General features: G+C 38.3%; 1 protein-coding gene across 2 annotated transcripts in view; it reads left to right on the plus strand.

Annotated features, from left to right (window-relative positions):
• Positions 1–19,842, plus strand: part of SLC24A3 (solute carrier family 24 member 3) — a 769,449-nt gene that overhangs the window by 89,085 nt on the left and 660,522 nt on the right. For both annotated transcript variants that reach the window (XM_072634553.1, XM_072634554.1), the window contains exon 2: positions 15,947–16,072. In XM_072634553.1, coding sequence (XP_072490654.1) covers positions 15,947–16,072 — 126 coding nt within the window. The remainder of the gene's footprint in view (positions 1–15,946; positions 16,073–19,842) is intronic.

Consider the following 19,842-nt stretch of genomic DNA (forward strand, 5'->3'; position numbering starts at 1 on the left):
CTCATCCAAGGTCAGAAGAGGAAGAAGGGCAAAGTTGTAGTAGGAAGGATTTAGATTAGATCTAAGGAAGTTGTTCTATTTAGTGAGGATCATTGAGTAATGGAATGGGTCACCTGGATAGTCTGTGGGATTTTTCTTTTCTAGGCCCTTACAAATGGGAAAGATTTCTCTGGGATGGTCAAAGAAAGAGGTACAAAGTAGATGGCCCTTATAATGTGATCCCATCTCTTAGATTTCAAATGGCCATATTCCCTGGTCAGTTTGTAGGTAAATTTGAGTAACTCAGAACATTTTAAGATGTGTAATGTGATTTGGTTAATGTCCAGAGCAAGCAGCACAGGAGGGTTGGAAACATGTTGTTATCCCCCTTTTGCAGATGGAGAAATGGTTTGAGAGTTGCCTGAAATCAGATGATCCCACAGTGAGGCCTGAAAATCAGCCTGAAGCTTGCAAGCTTCCAATTCAGGGCTTGAGGCCATGGCTGGAATGTGTTTTCATGCTTCCTGAGAATAAAGAGTATTGCAACGCTTTGAAGGATGGCGATTAATTTCATTCAGCAAATATCAGTAAAGTACCCCCTGTATACAAAATACTGTGCTAGATGGTGGGGATACAAACCCCCTCTTATCCCAAACCACTGTTCCTATACTCAGTAAAGTTACAGTGTACTTGGAGGATGAGGAAGTAGAAAAGAATATACAAGCCTGGCTTTTGTACAAAAACCAAGCAATTCTTGTTCTCCTAGCTTAATAATATATCTTTGGATAGAATTGATTTATATCTCCCAAAGCATTGTGGGGCAACAGGTCATGTGGATGATGCAGTAAAGACATTTTCTTTGCCTTTGGGGAGCTAATCATCTAGGTCAGGTTATGCATGCAATTCATTCTAATCCCCTTTTAGGAAAAAAGAAAGTATGTATTTTAAGCAATTGAGTGTATTCATGAGGCAGCTAGGTGGCATAATAGAATGTTGAATTTGGAATCTTACCTTAGCTGTGTGACCCTGGATGAGTCATTTAACTTCAGTTTCTTAACCTCTGAAATAAGGATAAAAATAGCATCTCTCTCACAAGGTTGTTTTGATAATCAAGTGAGACAATATATGTAAAGCAATTTAGAAGCCTTCAAACACTTTGTTATTAATAATAATATTTAGATTGGCTTCTCTCCTGATTGGCTTGGATATAATTTTATACTCCTAGTGGAAGGAGTTGGTGGCTTTTTATAATATGGGACAGTTGTGAGACAAAACTAAGACTGTACTTATCCCCAATCTGTGCTGCTGGATTGCTTTGGTGACCTTTTAAAAATTTTATCTGAGTTATTTCTCACCTTAAGAGTAACTTCTTTGGGACAGATAGATAGCTAAAGCATCTATTAAATACCTTCTATGAGCCAGGAACTGCACTAAATTATGGTGATCCAAACACAAGCAAATATGATCAATCTCTTCTTCAAAGAACTTATGTTCTAACTGAATAAGACAACACATAAAGAGGAGCTGGAGAGATGGATGGAGGAGGGTTCTCTTGAAGGGGCAAAGCAGCTGGTGATGAGATGATGTCTAGAGAGTGGGTGGAGCCAAGAATGAAGTACGCACGGCTGGGGCCCCTCATGAAATAGTGGTCTAGACTAGGGACTGGCTAAGGTTGAGGGCGTCATCTGCAGAAGGTCACTGTTGACAAGTACATTTTCTTTGGGCAAAGAGAGAAGAGAAGAGGAAAAATAACCTTGATCAGTCTACTAATAATCCCTTTTCATTAGCAAGACTCCATGGATTAGTTTGTTTAGGTGTTTTTTGTTTCGTTTTGTTTTTGTTTTTTGTTCAGGATTTGTAGGAGGGAGTAGAAGGTATTTAATGGGAAAAGGTAGAGGGTGTCCTCAAAGTCACTTATTCTTCACTTTATAGATGTGAATTTGATCAGGGATTGATGGTAAAATGAGGTTTGGGTGTAGGAAAAGGACCTACTTCCTTCTTCTTGGTATTGAACTTTCAATGAACACTTTTATCAGGTTCATGTGTCAGAGCCTTTTAGTGGTCCCTGCTTTGAGGAGCTACAGAAAAATATTTCATTTTCCTATTAATCTTGTGTCTTTTCCCCTTTGTAAACATCTAGCAGACTGAGAAGCCTGATGGAGAAATTTTTTTTCTCAAATGTGTGCCAGTCTCCTAGTAGAGTTTCCTCCAAAACTTTCTAGAATCACTTTCGAGTTATTTTTTATTTCATTCTTTTTTGTTCAGGGAAGGCAATGAGATGGCCTGAGGCAGGTACAGGATATGACCTATATAAAGAATATCAGGTCTAAAACTGGGAAGTGGGACCAGAGGGTTTTTTCTCCCTTATTTCTGTTTTGCACAAGAAAAAGGCTACAGCTGACAAGCAGTAAAACCTCAGCCTGAAAATGGGTTCAGCTTGGAGTTGAGATTCAGTACTCTGATAATGGGAGACCGTTTCTTAATTAAGCATGAAGGCTGATGGCTGTAATTGCCATAGCAGAATTGGAATGAATTAAAGTCTGCAGGGAAAAAAACCCTGACTCTGGCTATGCAGTTCCTCAAACCCAGTTCCCCTCACCCACTTGAGATGGTTTGAAAGAAAATGGAAAAGGACAAAATTTGGAAATGGATGTTGCTTTATCCTTTCAGCCCTGAACTTTGCCTCCAATTCCAGGCGAGACACTGATGAGCCCTCCCTTCCTGGACCTCACTTCAATCCGTTTCCTTAGCTTTCTCTCTTTGTGTTTTAAGGCAATTGAGGAGAACCAGCATATGCTCCATTTAGATGTTGGCTTCTTCTCTCCCAATTGGTTCAGAGAGATGTATTTATTGGAGCTTAAACCTCAACTTCTGAACAATTGGCTTTAGTTTTCTAAGAGTGAAAACAATAAAGAAGAAGACTTAAATTTCAGCTGAAATATCTAATGAAAATTTCAAATGTATGACTGTGGATCCATTTTTTTCCTTTTTCCTCCATAGGATACCATAAATTCATCATATAGTGTTATTAAGGGGAGAAAAATCCTCTAATTCACTACTTTCAGAGGGGTGATAGTACTCCTTCGGAGGCAGTAAGGTGGTGTGGATAGAGCACTGGTCTGGAGTCAGGAAGACTCACTTTTCTGAGTTTAAAACCAGCCTCAGACACTTTACTATGTGACCCTGGGCAAGTCACTTAATGTTGTTTGCCTTGTTTACTGATCTATCAAATGAGCTGGAGAAGGAAGTGGCAAATTACTGCAGCATCTTTGCCAAGAAAAACCCAAATGGGGCCACAAAAAGTTGGTCGTGACAGAAACAACTGAACAATGACAAAAGTACTTCCTTGGCTGTACAAGAAGAGGGCTATCCTCTGAGGATTTTTCACAACATAATGTTAAGAGGTAGGATAGTATAGGAAGAGTGTCGGATATGGAGTCAGGAGACACGTCTAATCCCAGTTCTGATGCAACCTAACTGTATTATCATAAGCAATCCGCTTGATCTCTCTGAGCCTCAGTTTTCCTCATCTCTAAAAAACAAGGATAATAATGTTTGTACTACATAACTCACAGGGCTGTTATATGGAAAGCGGTTTTTAAAATTTTTTTTAAATTTTTATTTTTTAAGTCTTATTTTTTTATTTTAAATTATTTTATTTGTTTTCAGTTTTCTACAGTCATTTCCATATATCTTAGATTTTTTCCCCTCCCTCCTTCTCCTTCTTCCTTCCCTCCCCACTCCCTCCCTGAGACGGTGTGCAATCTTATATACGTTCTACACATACATTCCTATTAAATACATTTTCACCTTAGTCATGTTACATAGAAGAATTAAAATGAATGGGAGAAACCATAAAACAAAACATAATGCAAAAGAAAATGGTCTGCTTCATTCTGTGATCCAGTTCCATAGTTCCTTCTCTGGATGTGGATGGCATTTTGCCTCGAGTATGTGGAAAGTGTTGTAAGGTTAATACGAGAGTTTTCATGTCTCAAGCCAAACCACCACCAGTCACCTTAACCACCACCTCAGACTCATGTGGAGATAGTCCAGGCTTGGAAGTAGTAGTTCCTCCACCTTTCCACCCCTGCTTCTAGTCTACAGCCTTCATCCAAGGGATTCAACCTTGTGGAAAGGAGAATTGGCACCTGTTTGTACATGTACTGAAGTTCATGTGTCCTCAGCCACCAAAACTACTGAAGACCAGGAAAAGAAAGTTCTCTCCACAAGTCGTTGGCACTATCAGATGAGTCACCATCAGAAATAGATAGGGTTTTATCAATTGAAATAACTTAATCTTATAGATATCTAATTATTTACATGCCATTTTCCCCCATTAGAGTGTGAGCCCCTTGAGACCAGGAAATGTTTTTTCACTTCATTTGGATTTCCAGTACTTGGCACAAAGAAAGTGCTTAATGATTGTGTATTAACTGACCAATATTAAAGAAGACATGTTATTTTGTGCTTTGTCACTGCACCTTTAGGACTGTTCCCCATGATTTGCAGCTGAAACTTCACGGATGTGCTGTCTCCCTTTGTTAGACTGTGAGCTCGTTCACAGAAGGGCCTACCTTGCTTTTCTTTTTGTATCCCCGGCACTAACTCAGCGCTTTGCAAATTACTGTAAGTGCTAATGAGTGCTTTTTCTTTCATCCATCCACTCATTCATTCCTTCATTCCTTCATTGTAAACCGATAAAGTTCAATATAAATGTGAATGAATAGTAGTAAATAATAGAAAATTGAGAAGTACAAAGTAGAATAGTAGAAAATCGAGAAGTACAGAGTTGAGTATGTTAGGGAACAATTGGGCTTTCACAAATGATTTTCAACAGTGGACCACATCTTTACCATTTCACAGTTGACTGAAAGATGTAGAGAACATAAAATCCTGTCATATTTATTGTTTGATTAAAAAAAAACTTCCCAAAGCAAACAAACAAAAAACTGACCCAAAACAAAACCAAATAGACTTGGTCAAATAAAACATTGTTTTACAGTCTAACTCTCACATCTAGATTATCAAGATCATTCAAAATTACTTAGAACAGGGGTAGGGAACCTTCAGCCTGGAGATCACATGTGGCTTTTTACATACTTGGGTGCAGCCTTTTGACCTAGTTCAAGTTTTACCGAACAAATCCTTTTATGAAGGGGATTTGTCCTGTGAAGTTTGGATCCAGTGAAAGGACTGCACTTGAGGACCTAGAGGACCACATGTGGCCTCCAAGCTGAAGGTTCCTCACCTCTGACTTAGTAGATATAATAATAGAAATAGCCCTGTTTAATGACCCTTCAATAATAAACATCAGATAATTCAAAAAACATGGATATATTTTATTTTTCTTCATATCCGTAGCACTTAGTACACTGCCTAGTGCATGTTGTTCTTCACTTGCTTCAGTCATGTCCAATTCTTCATGACCCCTTTGGGGTTTTCTTGGCAAAGATAGTGGGATGGTTTGTCATATCCTTCTGCAGCTCATTATACAGATGAGGAAACTGAGGCAACCAGGGTTAAGTGACTTGCTCAGGGTTACACAACCACTAAGTGTCTGAGGCTAGATTTGAGCTCAGCTCTTCCTGACTCCAGGCCCGGTGCTCTATCTACTGTGCTTCTTACTTGCAATGCCTAATGTATAATAAGCACTTAAATGGTTGTTGACTGATATACCAAAAGTTTTAGCCACCACACTAGAGTGTAGCATGAGGAGGGACTCTGTGGATGATGAAATACTTGAGATGCATTAGTTTGTAGATGAGTGATTACATCAAGCCCCAAAACACTGCAGAACTTCCTAGAATAGATCTTTCATTACTCATAGGAACTTGGCTTGTCCATCCACATAAAAAAGGCCAAAAGGATGAATATCTATTGCCCAGATTTTAACATATATATGAATAGATCTCCCACAGAGCTTGTCCAATATTTTATCTGGGAGAGATAATAGAGATGGACAATGAACTGGGCTCATTATTGCAGAGGTGGAGGAGAGCAGGCAAGACATCTTTTGGGTAAGGCAAAGTATTTTTACTGACCCGTTTTTCTATTTAGCAAAGGCCCATCTTTTCAATTCAAACATTTCACCAGTATTGCTGTATGTCATCAGTACTGTCCTTGATGAACAAAGATGAACATTTCACACCAAGAACAAAAGAAAGGCCTTGAGTGTGCGAGCAAACCACGAAATCGAAGCAGTGAGGGATGACAAAGGAGAATAGGATAAAAAATGTCATCAGGGAAGCATATGACCTCAAAAAGATGGACTGGCCACACATTGTGAATGAGAGGGTGTGATGAGTCTTAATAATTTGCTGGTAACTTTGCAATGTCAGGAAAAATCAAGGGAGGTCTCCAGCATTTTGGATGAATTCCCCCATGGCAAACTTTTGAGAGGATGTGGATGAGAGAAGAAGGTTGGCAGCGAATGGCTAAGGTTGGGATATGCCTTGTTGAGGGGGATGCCCGGATTAATGTGATCCCAGATCCATTTGAGGATTTGTGGAGTCATCTATGGAAACTAGACAATCACATGTTTACATCTGTTATTGAGCAAATTGTTCTAACAATAATGTAATAATAGGTGCTAACGTTTACATAGTGTTTCAAAATTGGCAAGAAGCTTTTGATATATTGTCTCACATACAACCTACTGAGGTTATCATTGCCGTTTTACAGATGAGGAAACTGAGGCTCCCATTAAGTCATTTAACAGGAACACCTAAAGGTTAAGAGCAGTCATTTTACAAATAAGGAGACTGTCTCAGAGAGGTCAAATGACTTAGCCACATTCATGCTGCCAGTCAGTGTCTTAGGTGACATGTACAGCTAAGTCTTCCTGACCTCACATCCAGTCCTCTTGGACAATCAGTCATTAAACATTTATTAAGCACCTACTATGTGCCAAGCACTGTACTAAGCTTTGGAAATATAAAAAGAGGTAAAAGACAGACTGTTCTCATGGAGCTTATAACCTAATGAGGGAGATAATAAGCAAATAAATATTTACAGATAAGCTACATAAATACATAGGAAATAAATAGGATAAATAGGAAATAATTAATAGACAAGGAGGCACAAGAATTAAGAGAGATTGGGAAAAGCTTCCTGTAAAAAAGAAGATTTTAATTGGGACTTAAGGGGACTTAAGAGGGAAGTCAATAGATAGAGATTGGGAGGACAGGGTTCCTGGCATGGGTGGGGTGGGCAACGCAGCTAGAGAAAATGCCAGGAGCCTAGGGATGGAGTACATGGTGGGGAGTATGGTGTTAGAAACCCAAAAAGGTGGGTTTGTGGGAGAGCTAGGTTATGAAGGGCTTTGAAAACCAAAAGAGCCATTTTGTTTTTACTTCTGGAGGTCATATGGAGCCCACTGGAGTTTTGTGGAGTGGTGTGTGTGTGTGTGTGTGTGTGTGTGTGTGTGTGTGTGTGTGTGTGTGTGTGTGTGTATGTGTGTGTATGTGTGTGTGTGTGAGAGAGAGAGAGAGAGACAGAGTGGTGACAGTGTCATAGGAGAGAAGGGGGCTCCATATGAAGTGAAATCGACAGGCCTTGGCAGCAGCTTAGTAATGTTGGTGAAAGGTATTGAGATGAGGATAGGTTGTGAGCCTGAGGAGGATGGTGATGCCTTCTGCTAAGAGAATAATAGGTAAGGTGGGAAAAGGGAAGGATTTAGGGGGAAAACAAAATGAGTTCCTTTTTGCACATGTTAATTTAAAATGTCTATCGGGCTCTCTACTGCGGTAGTGAATTGAGTCAGATTTTTTTGTTCTGTTTCTGGTGCTGTCACTGGATCTCTTGGCACCTTTTGCAAAAATCAAATAACCTTCCTAAGCTTCAGTTTTCTTTTGTGCAAAAGAGGAACAAGAGTTGATTTCTTCTCCCAAAGGTTTTGAGGGATGTGTCAGAATGGCAGCCCTGGTAATTAAGTGGCTTCTTACCAGTCTGGACTTCTTTAAAGGGAACAGGCTCTTCTCAAAAGAATAAATAGCTCTCCCAGGCTTGGGGGTGGCAAGGATGACACTTAACTCATCTATTGTATTGAGAGGGTCTGAAAGGGTTAATGCACTTTGGAAAAGTGAGTAGATATTCCTACTCCTTTATTTTCAGACCTAGTACAATATTTGGAATGGATTTGGAGTTCTTTGGAGACAGGTGTTTCACATACGGAAAAATACCATTCTTCTTACCAGGTGTATTGTTGTCTCCCTGAGCCAGGTTGTCTGCTCAGACACCTGCCACCTTGGGCCGAGGAGCCACAGGCAGGGTTCTCAGAGTGATACAGAGGTGCAGCAAGTCTATTGACTATCAAAACTCTTTTCACAGAGTTATTGCATTATTTGATGGCATCCTGTTGGAGAGAAAGGCAGGGAACAGCTTTGTAATGGAAACTTGGCACTGTGTGCATTTTTTTTTATTACATGTGGCCTGAGCTTCTCAGTTGAGAAATGTGCCTTCATTTTGCTTACAATAGACACTCTGCTCTCTCTGAACAGGACTTTCTTTCTCCTCCTCTCCAAGTCTGAAATCACATAGGTTGGATATGCCACTGACATGTGAGCATATACCCCCTCGTTAGCTCCCCTCCTTCTGGATCTCTCTTCTCCACCCCTACCCCTCCATCCCCCCAGCTAATTAAGCCAACATGCAATTTCCAGGGCCTGGAGATGCCCAAGCCAAGAATACCATGGATAGGAGCCAGCTGTTTTTGTTGACATTGCTAAAGTGGAGCTTCATGTAGCAGGACCTTCTAAAAAGCTGCGAACTTACAACGAACTGGAAAGATGAGAACAGAGGATGATTCTCAAGAAGTGTTCTGCAAGAAGGGCAAGGAAACCTGGGCAAAAGGACTCCTTATCCCTGGACTCCTTGCTGTCACTGGACCAGGACACTTCATCTCCCGACTCTGGGCATTTTCACTGGCTGTGCTCCCTTCTCATCTCTACCTCCGAGCCTCCTTCAGCTCTCAGCTAAAATCTCACCTTCTGCAAGCCCTCCTTAATATTAGTGCCTTCCCTCTGAGGGTACCTCCAAGTGGCCCTGTTAAGATCTTATTTGTACAGAACAGTGGCTTGTTGTCTCCTCCATTAGACTGAGAGTTCCTTGAGAGCAGGGGCCATCTTTTGTCTTCCTTGTATCCCCATTGCTTAGCACAGTGCCTGGTATATACCAGACATGTAATGAATGCTTATTGACTAGACTGATTTCCCCACTCTCTAATCATCCAATCCCCTCCCTCTTCCAAGGTCTAGGGTAGTGACCATTGATGAAATCTTGCCCTGTAAAGACATCCATGGCCGTAGAATCATATGCTTAGATACCATCCGGTCTCAGCCCCTTATTTTACAGAGGGGGAAGCTGAGGCACAAAGTGGCTAAGTGACTTATATAGTGAGTATCTGAGGTAGAATTTGAACATAGGTCTTTCTAACTCCAAATTGAGATGCAGAAAAGCAAGCTCAGTCATTCTATCATAAGCTCCTTTTGTGTCTCCAGCCTCTTGCATGTTGCTTGGTATAACTTAATAATAATATATAATATGTAACTTATATAATATAAATATAATATATAATAATGATAAACACTTAATAAATGTTGATTGATTGACAGTGTTCTGTTGATTGTGCAATGGATACACAGTATATAGTAACCAGTATTAGCTGGTCGTCATTCAATCATAATCATGCGTGAGAACAGGAATTATTTTTTGTTTTTGTTTTTTTCCTTTTGTATCTCCAGTGCTTAGGGTAGCACCTGGTATATAGTAGTAGGTACTTAATAAATGACTTATTAATGCATTCACCCAATTCGCTCTCCTAAGAGAAGAATTTTGGTGTCTTGGAGCCTTTTCTGTGAGCCTTTGTAGGAATTGGTTATTTTTTGGTTTTGGTTTTTATTTTTATTTTTTGAAAAGTAGAAATGAGATGATGGCCCTTCATCTTTACCCTATTACATATGTCACTCACAGTTGCTGTTGCGCATGACCACACATGCTATTTTGCATCTATCTGCTGTATATCTCTCAACAAAGTGATGAAGTGCATAGAAACCAGAGCCTGGAGTTAGAAAGTTCTGGGTTCAAATGTGGTCTCACATATTCACTAGCTACATGACCTTGGGCAAACCATATGACATCTCAAAGCCTTAATTTCCCTAGCTGTAGTCCTAATGAACTGATCCTAACATCTGTACCTCACATGGTAGTTGTGAGGATCAAGTGAGATAATATTGGTAAAGTGCTTAGCACAGGGGCCTAGCACATAATAGGCCTTTTGTAAATGCTCATTCCTTTCCCCTTTAATGAGTCTTATGGCTGTAACTTTGAATCAGTCCAGTGAAATGGGCACTGGATCTGGAGATGGGAGGCAGCCTATATTCAAAATATCGTGGTTGTCCCAAAGCACTGGACCTCTCTGAGTCCAGTAACTCATCTATAAAATCACAGTCTTTTTTTCTTTGTTTGATGTTATGATAAAATATAATCTTTATGCAAAACATTTTGCAAATAGGGTAAAACATGTATATAAATGTATTTCTTCTTCCTCAGCCACTTTTTCCATCTGTAAAATGGCTTTAACACTAATTGCCTCTGCTTATCCTATCATGAGAACAAATGAAACAAGATACGAGCCTATTTTGAGCAAATAAAGGAGATATGTAATTATAAGGGATTGTTGTTATTTTAGGATCATCTGATCTTCAAGTGTTATGGCATCAGCTGACCATATTCTAAACTTTGAGACACAGATTTATTTGCCAGTTAGAGGTAATTCGGGGGCACTGTTTTTTTCCATCTTTAGTTACTTAAGGTGTTTAATCAGTAGTGTGGTTCAGGACTCTTACATAATAGTAATTGGACTTGTTTTTCTGCATTGAAAGCTCCACATTGGTTTGTGTGTTTTATCAGATTTAGAGAATTAGAAGGGACTCATCTATTTATCTCCTCTTATAAGGACTCTTGTGATGTTTCTGTGTAGTGAATCATTAGGAACAATGAGCTCTACTCATTCACCGACTTTAACAACCAAACAGGCAATTTGTTCATTGGGCAAAATTAGTATGATGTCATGACTTTGATCTAGTTCACTTTAACTCTCTCTCTCTCCCCTTGAAAGATGATTCTTAGTCTCCTTAATGGCATTAAACCATTTATTAATTCACATCTTGAAGCTAGCTGTTATTGGAGATAGTCTCATTACTTTTGCTCGATGATCTATGACAAGGCAGGGCATTTTCCAATTGCAGCTTCATTGAGGGATGAGTTCCTATAGCCATTTCACATAGATCTCAATTGGATGGTGTTACATTTTGGTAATCTAGGACTGATTGAAATTATTGATGTACATTAATATGCATATGATGTTTAACATACTTATGTCATGAGCCATCTGTGACATCTGTGAGTTGGATGACTTTTAGTTGTTTAGTTAAGTATCTAAGAATACCAAATGAATGCTGTGGGGGGCTCCTGATTGTGAAAACAGAAACCCCCTTTAACCTTTTATGAATGGTGTTGTTTTTATTAAATTATACACATCTCTGCAAGATCATCTCTATCTACCTATTCATGTGATTCAAGACAAACATAATATTTCTGGTATAACTATTGATTTCTCTTCAAAGGATTGGGCACAAGTGAGCTTTGTTATTACATTTATCATTTCACTCGCTCATTCATTCAACAACCGTTTATGTAGGTCACTGTTATTAGGGTAAGGCAAAAGAAAACTAAAATGACTCTTGTTTTTGAGGAACTTGAGATGCAGCCACATTCCTTAAGTCTATTGACTCACGTATCTTCTCAGGTGCTCATTACTCTTCATTTGAACTTGGTAAGACAGGAGAAGTCTGTATATTTTGGGTATGTGTGTGAATTTTATGCAAGTGGAAAAGGTGGGTGGTGAAAGAGACCAACAACTAGGGGAAATCTTTCTGAGACTAATTAAAAAATTACAGTCCTTGACCCTTTTAAGAGCAAGGGCTTATTTTATTGTATTTAGTTCATTGTATTAGATTGTTTTGGGAGATCTCTGTAGCATAGAAGTCTTTGTGAGGATTTCTTGTGCACAGCAAAATGAATGAGGACGCTAGGAAGTGGAGATGGTCTTGCCATAATCTATGTGGACTTTCTTACAGGGAACTATAACTTGAAATGTGTCAGAGAAATAGGAGAGGATGCTCAGGTCACACATTTCTATTCAGTCATCCTATCCATTTTTTTCTTAAAGTAGAACTTTAAGAAACATGGCAGAAAATGAGCCAACCAGTTAGTGGTTTTTAAGACACTGAACTAGCAGTATCAGTCACTCTATAAGTCATTCATATCATTTAGGTAGTGCAATCTGGTGATCTGGGGGAAGGGGCAGGAATAAGATTGTATTCCAGATTGGGCTGTGCCATTAAACAGCTGTTTGACCATGGGCAAGTTCTTTGATGTCTTTGGCATTCGTTCTCCTCATTTGTAAAATGACGTAGTTGAGCTCTAAGGATATTTCAGTTCTGAAAATCTATAATCTATGCTCATAACCCCTATCTATTGGGTTCTGATAGTAGAAAATACCTTGGTATAAAGAAATATGGCACTTATTATTGTAAATGTGTATATATAGGTGTGTGTGTGTGTGTGTATGGTAAATGTTTTTAGAATATACAATATAGTATACATCATACATGTATACATATATGCATTAGCTCCAAGAACAATTATGTATCTTCTGGGATTTATTGACTGATGTGGAACAAAACAAACATTTAACCAAGAACTTAATACAATGAACAAATATGGCTAGAATATAGACCAACTTTAGAGTCAGGAAGACTTGGTTTCAAATTCTGAGACATACTAATTAGGTGACAATGGCTAAATTACAACTTCTCAGCCTCTCAGATAGTTCTCTCAAATTATAAATTAAAAATACTCATCTGTAGCAGTAGAAAGTTTCTACCCCGGACTAATGAAATCATGGATCTTTCTTGTTCCTTTCTGTCCCCCAAAATACGTTCAATGAACACATTTTTGGCTTTGTTTTAGCTTTTACCATTTAATTGACTTGCTGTAGATATTTGGAGGAAGGTCAGTTGGTACCAGTATGGATAAGGTAATTGACTGCCCTGGATGGGCACCTGGGGTGTCTCAAATGCCCATGCTAATCCCCTTAGCACTATCTCCTTTGCTGACATGACACCTTCATGTGTAGCCCCTTCTTCTTTTGCCTAAGAAATAGGTCCCTTGCCATTGGTTTCCAAATGGAAGTCTATTAAGGTGACAAGGTTCAAGGAATTGACAGCTCTCTGTTGTTGATGGGAAGAGGGCTAGCTGTTTCTCTGGTCACTAAGAAAAGGCAAGACAAGGAGGAAATGCTCTAAAAGCCTCAAATTCTGGTCAGTGAGCAGACTTTGAGTTGTAAGAGAATTATCCAAAGATGTTCAGTGCTTTTGGTTTGCCAGCTTTATGCAAAGTGGCATCTAATTCCTGAAACCCAGTATTTCTTACTCATTTCCTGGCCCAAACTGCATTGGGAGTGGTTGAAATGCATCTATTTGCCCTTTAAAGATCAGGGGTGGAACTATACTCAATAGTTCATCTTTTCCTTCTTCCTTCCTACTTGGGAATCTCCTCCCTCCACTTTAGTCATCTGCTAATGACAGTCATAACAATACCTTATATTTTTCATGTTAATCTATAGTTGACAAGACAATTCTATGTTTATGATCTCATGTGATTCCGAGAGATAGGTGGGCCAGAGGTTATTCAATTGCAAAGAAAGAAACCAGCTTAACTTGCTTTAGGTCAATGAGTCAAGAAGTCAACATGCATTTATTGAACACCGACTATGGACTAGGCACTGTGCTAAGTTAGGGGGACATAAAGAAAGGTAAAGGCATCTCCTGCTGTCAAGGAGCTCAGTCTAAAATATGCAAACAACTATGTACAAACAAACTCCATACAGGATCATTTGGAGATAATCAGCTGAATTAAGGCATTAGCATTAAGGAGTATAGGGAAAGACGTCTAGCAGAGGTTGGAGGGGATTTTAGCTGATACTTTAATGTAGCCAGGAAGTAGAGGAGGTAAGGATGAGGAGGGAGAGAGTTCTAAATAGCAGGAAGTTAAACTCAGGCTTTCTGACCCAAGTCTAGGGTTTTTCCCATAATAATACACAGGTTAGTTCTTGATTTCCTTCTCCTTAAAAATGAATCCTGTTCTAAATTGATTTAATTTGTTACCCATCCCCTAGGAAAATCTGCTGCATAAATAACATTCCCTTCATTTCAGTTTGAGGTTTGGCTTTTTTCCCATTTGCATAGAGTGGAGAGGGGACTTAGATGTAAAGTCAGGAGACTGAGGTTAGAATCCCAGTTCTGACCTCAGCTGGGTCCATTCACTTGAGCTGTCTCAGTTTTCTCATTGGTAAGATGGAGATAACATCACCTCTACTAAGCACCCTGCAGGATGGTTGTGGGGAAAATGCTTTGTAAATCAAGAAAGCTCCAAACAAATGTAAACTAATAATTATTTCTTTAAAAAAGATTCAAGAATTAAATGTTCTTAGAGACGAGCCAACTGTTTACATTACTGAGTGGTATATTTAGTGGCATGTGGGGAATCAGGGTGGGGTATGGTGGCGGGGAGGTGGAGACAGATCCAATGCTTCCATTGTTGTAGGAAGCTCTTGATGGTGAACTTCTCTTAAAGTAGATGTGTTCCTTTCTTGCTATTTATTATCTAAGAGAATTTCTTGGATCCCTGAGTGGTTAAATGACTTGCTTAGGGTATGTGTCAGAGTTAGAACTTAAACCTACGTCTTCTTGACTTTGAGGATTTATAAATACACTGTCTTTCATTCAAATAACTATGGTGGTTTAATTTGACCTAATCATAATAAAAGCAACTGCAATTGATATATTCCTTCCAGTCTCCTGAGTTTACATTCTCCTTCATTATGGTGGCAGCGTAGGACTAAGATAACTTACAAAGGAGATGTTTTACCCTTTGATTAAGTCTAATCATTTTCAAACTTTTTAGTCTCAGGATCTCTTTATACTCTTAATAATTATTGAGAGTCCTCAGAGGGCTTTTATTTATGTGAGTTATATCTATTGACATTGACCATATTTGAAATTAAAATGGAAATGTTTTATAAATATTAATTCACTTAAAATAATAGTAAATTCATTACATGTTAATATAAATAGTATATTTTGTGAAAAATAACTATATTTTTAAAAACAAAAGAAATTAGGGAGAAGAGTAGCTTTATTTTACTTTTTTTTTTTTTTGCAAATCTCATTAATGTCTGGCTTAATAAAAGACGGCTGGATTCCCATATCTTCCTCTGCATTCAATCTGTTATGATATGTTTCCTCAGTTGAAAAGAAATATGGCCTCAGACATACATTGAGTTGGAAAGGGAATAGTATTTTAATAGGCAAATAACATCTTAGTTTTATTATAAAAATAATTTTGAACTCAGAGATCCCCAGAAAGGGTCTCAGCGACTTCCAGGGAATGAAATTCACATTTTAAGAACGATTGATCTAGTCTATAACGTTATCCTGGGGTTATTTTTCTTGGTTATGTCCTGGATGACATATATTTATACTCACACATCAGTACTTGTCAGTTGTACTTAACTGCATATATTTGGAGATTCCTTCCTATCTGCTGTGTCAGACTGCTTGATGTACTAGAAGGTAGACTGGTTTCACTTTCAAAGCCAGTAAAGCAGAGATAGCATTGGCTAGGAACTGGAGTGTGTTATAGGTTATATTTTTTAATCTAAGGTTAAAATGGCAAATGATCCTGAATAAAATGACTTGACATGTTTGAGCCTTCTAGTCTCCACCTCTCAAACAGGGTTGATTAGGTTGACATACCTCAAGAGTATGTTTGCGAAGAGTAATAACGCTTCTAAGACATTTGGCTTATAATAATAATAGAACTATTGCCTCTTTCTCCATAGGTTATTATATCTTTGACTATATGGAGGCAAGTGACAAGTGGAGTGGGAGGAGATTACTACAAGAGAATGCTACCTTGATTCCAGAGAATACAGAACCCCTGCCTGGTAAAAACTGCACTGACCCTGGTAAGAATAAGTTGGCTTAAGTAGCAACTGTGGTGGTCTCTTCCAAATGTTATTATTCCACAGGTGCACTGTATTTGTGGGATAATTGATTGAAAAAGTGTTCTGTGGTTCCCTAGTCTTCCTTCTTTGAATTCCGAATAGGTAGTTCAAAGAGAGAAATATTCTGGAATAATTTCTGCCATTTGGTAAAAGGACTTATAGGTTAAAAATCCCATTGTCCTGTGAACAATGTGGGCTGTATGCTTAATCCATTTTTCTCTATCTGTTGGAGCAAGGCAATGATAAAATGAAAATAGAGGATATCATTTTTACCCATCTCATGGAGGGGCAAATATTGGCAAATGGGTGTGTAAGGGTTTACTAACGTTGACCTATGACAGGCAGTTAGAGTACATTAGGGGATTTAAAACTACCTCAATATTGTGGGGAATAAGTATCAATCCTTTCATTTATCTGTCTTCTATACATGAGCAGCCTATGAGTATTAGAGTGAGGTGGGTGAAAATGTTTTGTGACTTTATTGGTCATCAAAATGGTATTGTATGCTGTAGTCTAATGGATCAATAGTATGAAATCACGCCCAGGGAACTTAAAATGATTGGGTCAGTTTGGCAGTTAATGGTGATCCTTGAAGGGTGGTTGTGGTGGTAGCTTTATTTATTTCAATTTGATTTTTGTGTTTTGCCTCTAAAAAAAGTGAGGTGCTTTAAGAGACAGCTCTAAATGTAGGACCTCTAACCTTTGACATGGTTTTTAATATGTGGGAGGCAAGGAAGGAAAAGAGAAAATACCCCGAGGCTTTAGAAGGTCCTCCAATGTCATTTTTTTAAAAATTATTTTTAATTTATGAAATAAGACAAGCATTTCCATAGCATAGTATAATAAAAAAAGATGCTTGCACATGAAACTGCAAACTACTGTGTACAACTTGTTATTCCTTTTAAATATACAACAATGTTATGTAAATTTCTTTTTTTTGTTCCCTTTCTCTGACTCTGAGATGACCACAAATAGGTATATATAAGTAAAATTATTCTATACATACTTCTGTTTATCAGTTCTTTTTCTGGATGTAGATAGCATCTTTCCTCATATGTCTTTTATAGCTAATTGGGGCATTTATAATGGTCAAAACAACTTATTTGCTCAAAGTTGTTCTTAAAACAGTATTACTATGACTGTATACAGTGTTCTCTTCATTTCACTCTTCATTATTTCATGCAAGTCTTTACATGTTTTTCTAAGATCATCAGGCCTATAATTTCTTATAGTATAGTAGTATTTCATCACAATTATATACCTCAACTTGTTCACCCATTCCCCAATTGAGGGGCGTCTCTGCAACCGCCAGTTCTTTGCCACCGCGAAGAGAACTGCTATAAACATTTTAGAAAATATATGTTCTTTTCCTTTTCCCTAAAAAATAAAGAGACCTAATAGTGGTCTTTGGACCACTTTGAAATCCATGGTGGATTCCAAAGTGGAAAGATGGAAACCACTTTCCATCTTTGGAAAGAGACCTAATAGTGGTATTGCTGTGTCAAAAGGTATAGGTAGGTAAAAAATTCTTTGTGTATAATTCCAGATTACTCTCCAAAATAGTTGGATTAGTTCACAATTCCACCAGCAATGAATTAGTGTCCCAATTTTTCCACATCCCAGGTTCTTTGTAAATAGAGCTCTCTGTGAAGAGACTGTTGCTGGTAGGTCTACAGAATGCTTTGAAACTTCACTGGCACTGTCCCTCCAAACCGTGATATCTTTTCTAGACCTTAAGGTTCCTCTGACAGATGGTCTTCATACACTTTAAGGCCTGGGCAGCATGGAAAATCTTTGAGTCCAAATTCAAAGGTCCACTGGGTTTTTATGTTATTCCCAGACGCAAATATGAGGTGGTTGCCAAGTTCTAATTTTTTTACATAATTCACATTCTCATGGTCCATTGAAGTTATCTAAAGTTATCTAAATCTGTAGAGATCTGGCAAGTGGAACCTCCGGAATGATGGCTAAAACCCTGAGAGAAGATGCCTGGTGTCCACTTTCCTAGGATCGTTGGCATGTCCTTCCCCAACACCACGTAGCAAACGCAGACTTTCTTGTTTACCATGTAAATAATTATTCAATATGCAGGGACTATATGGCAGCTCAATATTGAAAATAGCATGCCTGGCCTGGGATTCCTAATTGCATTTTCAGAACTCTTGAGTGGTTCTTCCTTATTTTTAAATACAATGACGTTAAATAGTTACTGAGTTTTTTCTTTTTTTCTTTTTTTGCCAAGCAGTACAATAATAATTTGCCTTCCACAGTGAAACGCAAATTAGAAACCTATTTTATTTTCTCTCCTTGAGTCACGTAAGTAGTTTTCCTGTTATAGACATTTGGGTTGCCAGAATTCAGGAAGTCTGTGTCCACCATGAGCTTACATTTTCTTGGGGGGAAGGTTGAAAATATGTAAATACAAAGTACTATCAGAAGGGAGACTATTAACAATGGGGGTGGAAGAGAAGGATGGTGTCAGGAAAGACTTGAAGTAGGAGGTGACCACCTGAACTTAGGATTCTAGGAGGGGGAGGTGAAGTGACATTCCAGACAACTGGGTTAATGGAGTAGTTAATTGCCTCCTAAAGGGAACCTTTTCTGATCTTCCTAGTTAATGTTTTTCTCTCTCCTCAATTTCTTGTATTAATTTTTTACATGTTTTAACCCATAATACTCTCTTTCTTCCCTACCTCCCTTCCCCTAACCCATAAATGTAAATAAATGTAAATTGCTTGCTTGAAGGCTGGGGTCTTTTAGGCAGCTATGTGGAACAGCACATAGACCACTGGATTTGCCTTCAGGAAGTCCTAGTTCAACACCTGCCTCAAACTGTGTGTGACCTTAGGCAAGTCACTTCACCTTTGCCTGCCTCAGTTTCCTCATCTGTAAAAAGGGATAATAACAACACCTACTTTATAGGATTTTTGTGAAGCTCTAATGAGATGGCATACATTGGTTGGATGGTTGTTGTCCTTCATGCTTGAAGAGGACCCAAATGGCATTGCTGTAGCTGGCAATATGGCATGTGTACAGTGCTTTATAAACAAGTCCCATATAAATGTTAGCTATTTATTATTATTGCTGTTCAGGGATTTGGGACTTTATATCATCACTGCTTTGCATTTAGTAAGAATTTAATAAATGCTCAGTGAATTATTGAATGATTGACTGGGAAAATGCGTATTTTGGATGAGTTTTTATCACTGTCCTGAAATATTACGCCTAGTATTACTTTGGGCAAAGTATATCAAAGTATATCAAAGCTTGGATATGCTTTTTCCTTTTTTGATTTTCATGACATAGATATCTTCAGGTTTAACAGCCTTTTATGCAATACAATAAGTTTTAAGGTTATAAATTATAAGACTTTAGAACTAAAAATTAGGTAGGAGATCTTTCAATCTAATTCTCTCCTTTTATAAATGAAAAAAAAAAATACTGAGGCTCAGAGGAGGGAAATGATTTCCTTAAATCTTCTAGCTCATTAGTGGTAGAAATAGGACAAGAAGCTAGATGTTCTGACTCTCACTATCATGCACTTTCCACAAGAGTCTACTCAAAAATAAGATTACATTTTGTAGTTAGCTGCAGATGAAGACCTTTTTTAGGGTAGAGATCCTGAGATAGTCACCTGTTTGTGCAATAGAACTGATCTTTCACCTGATGTAGTCAAATTAGAAAGGTGATAGTGCCATTGTGCTCTGCCTTTATTTTTAGGAAGGACATTG

Source organism: Notamacropus eugenii, chromosome 1 (assembly GCF_028372415.1).
Source record: "Notamacropus eugenii isolate mMacEug1 chromosome 1, mMacEug1.pri_v2, whole genome shotgun sequence".
Taxonomy (NCBI): domain Eukaryota; kingdom Metazoa; phylum Chordata; class Mammalia; order Diprotodontia; family Macropodidae; genus Notamacropus; species Notamacropus eugenii.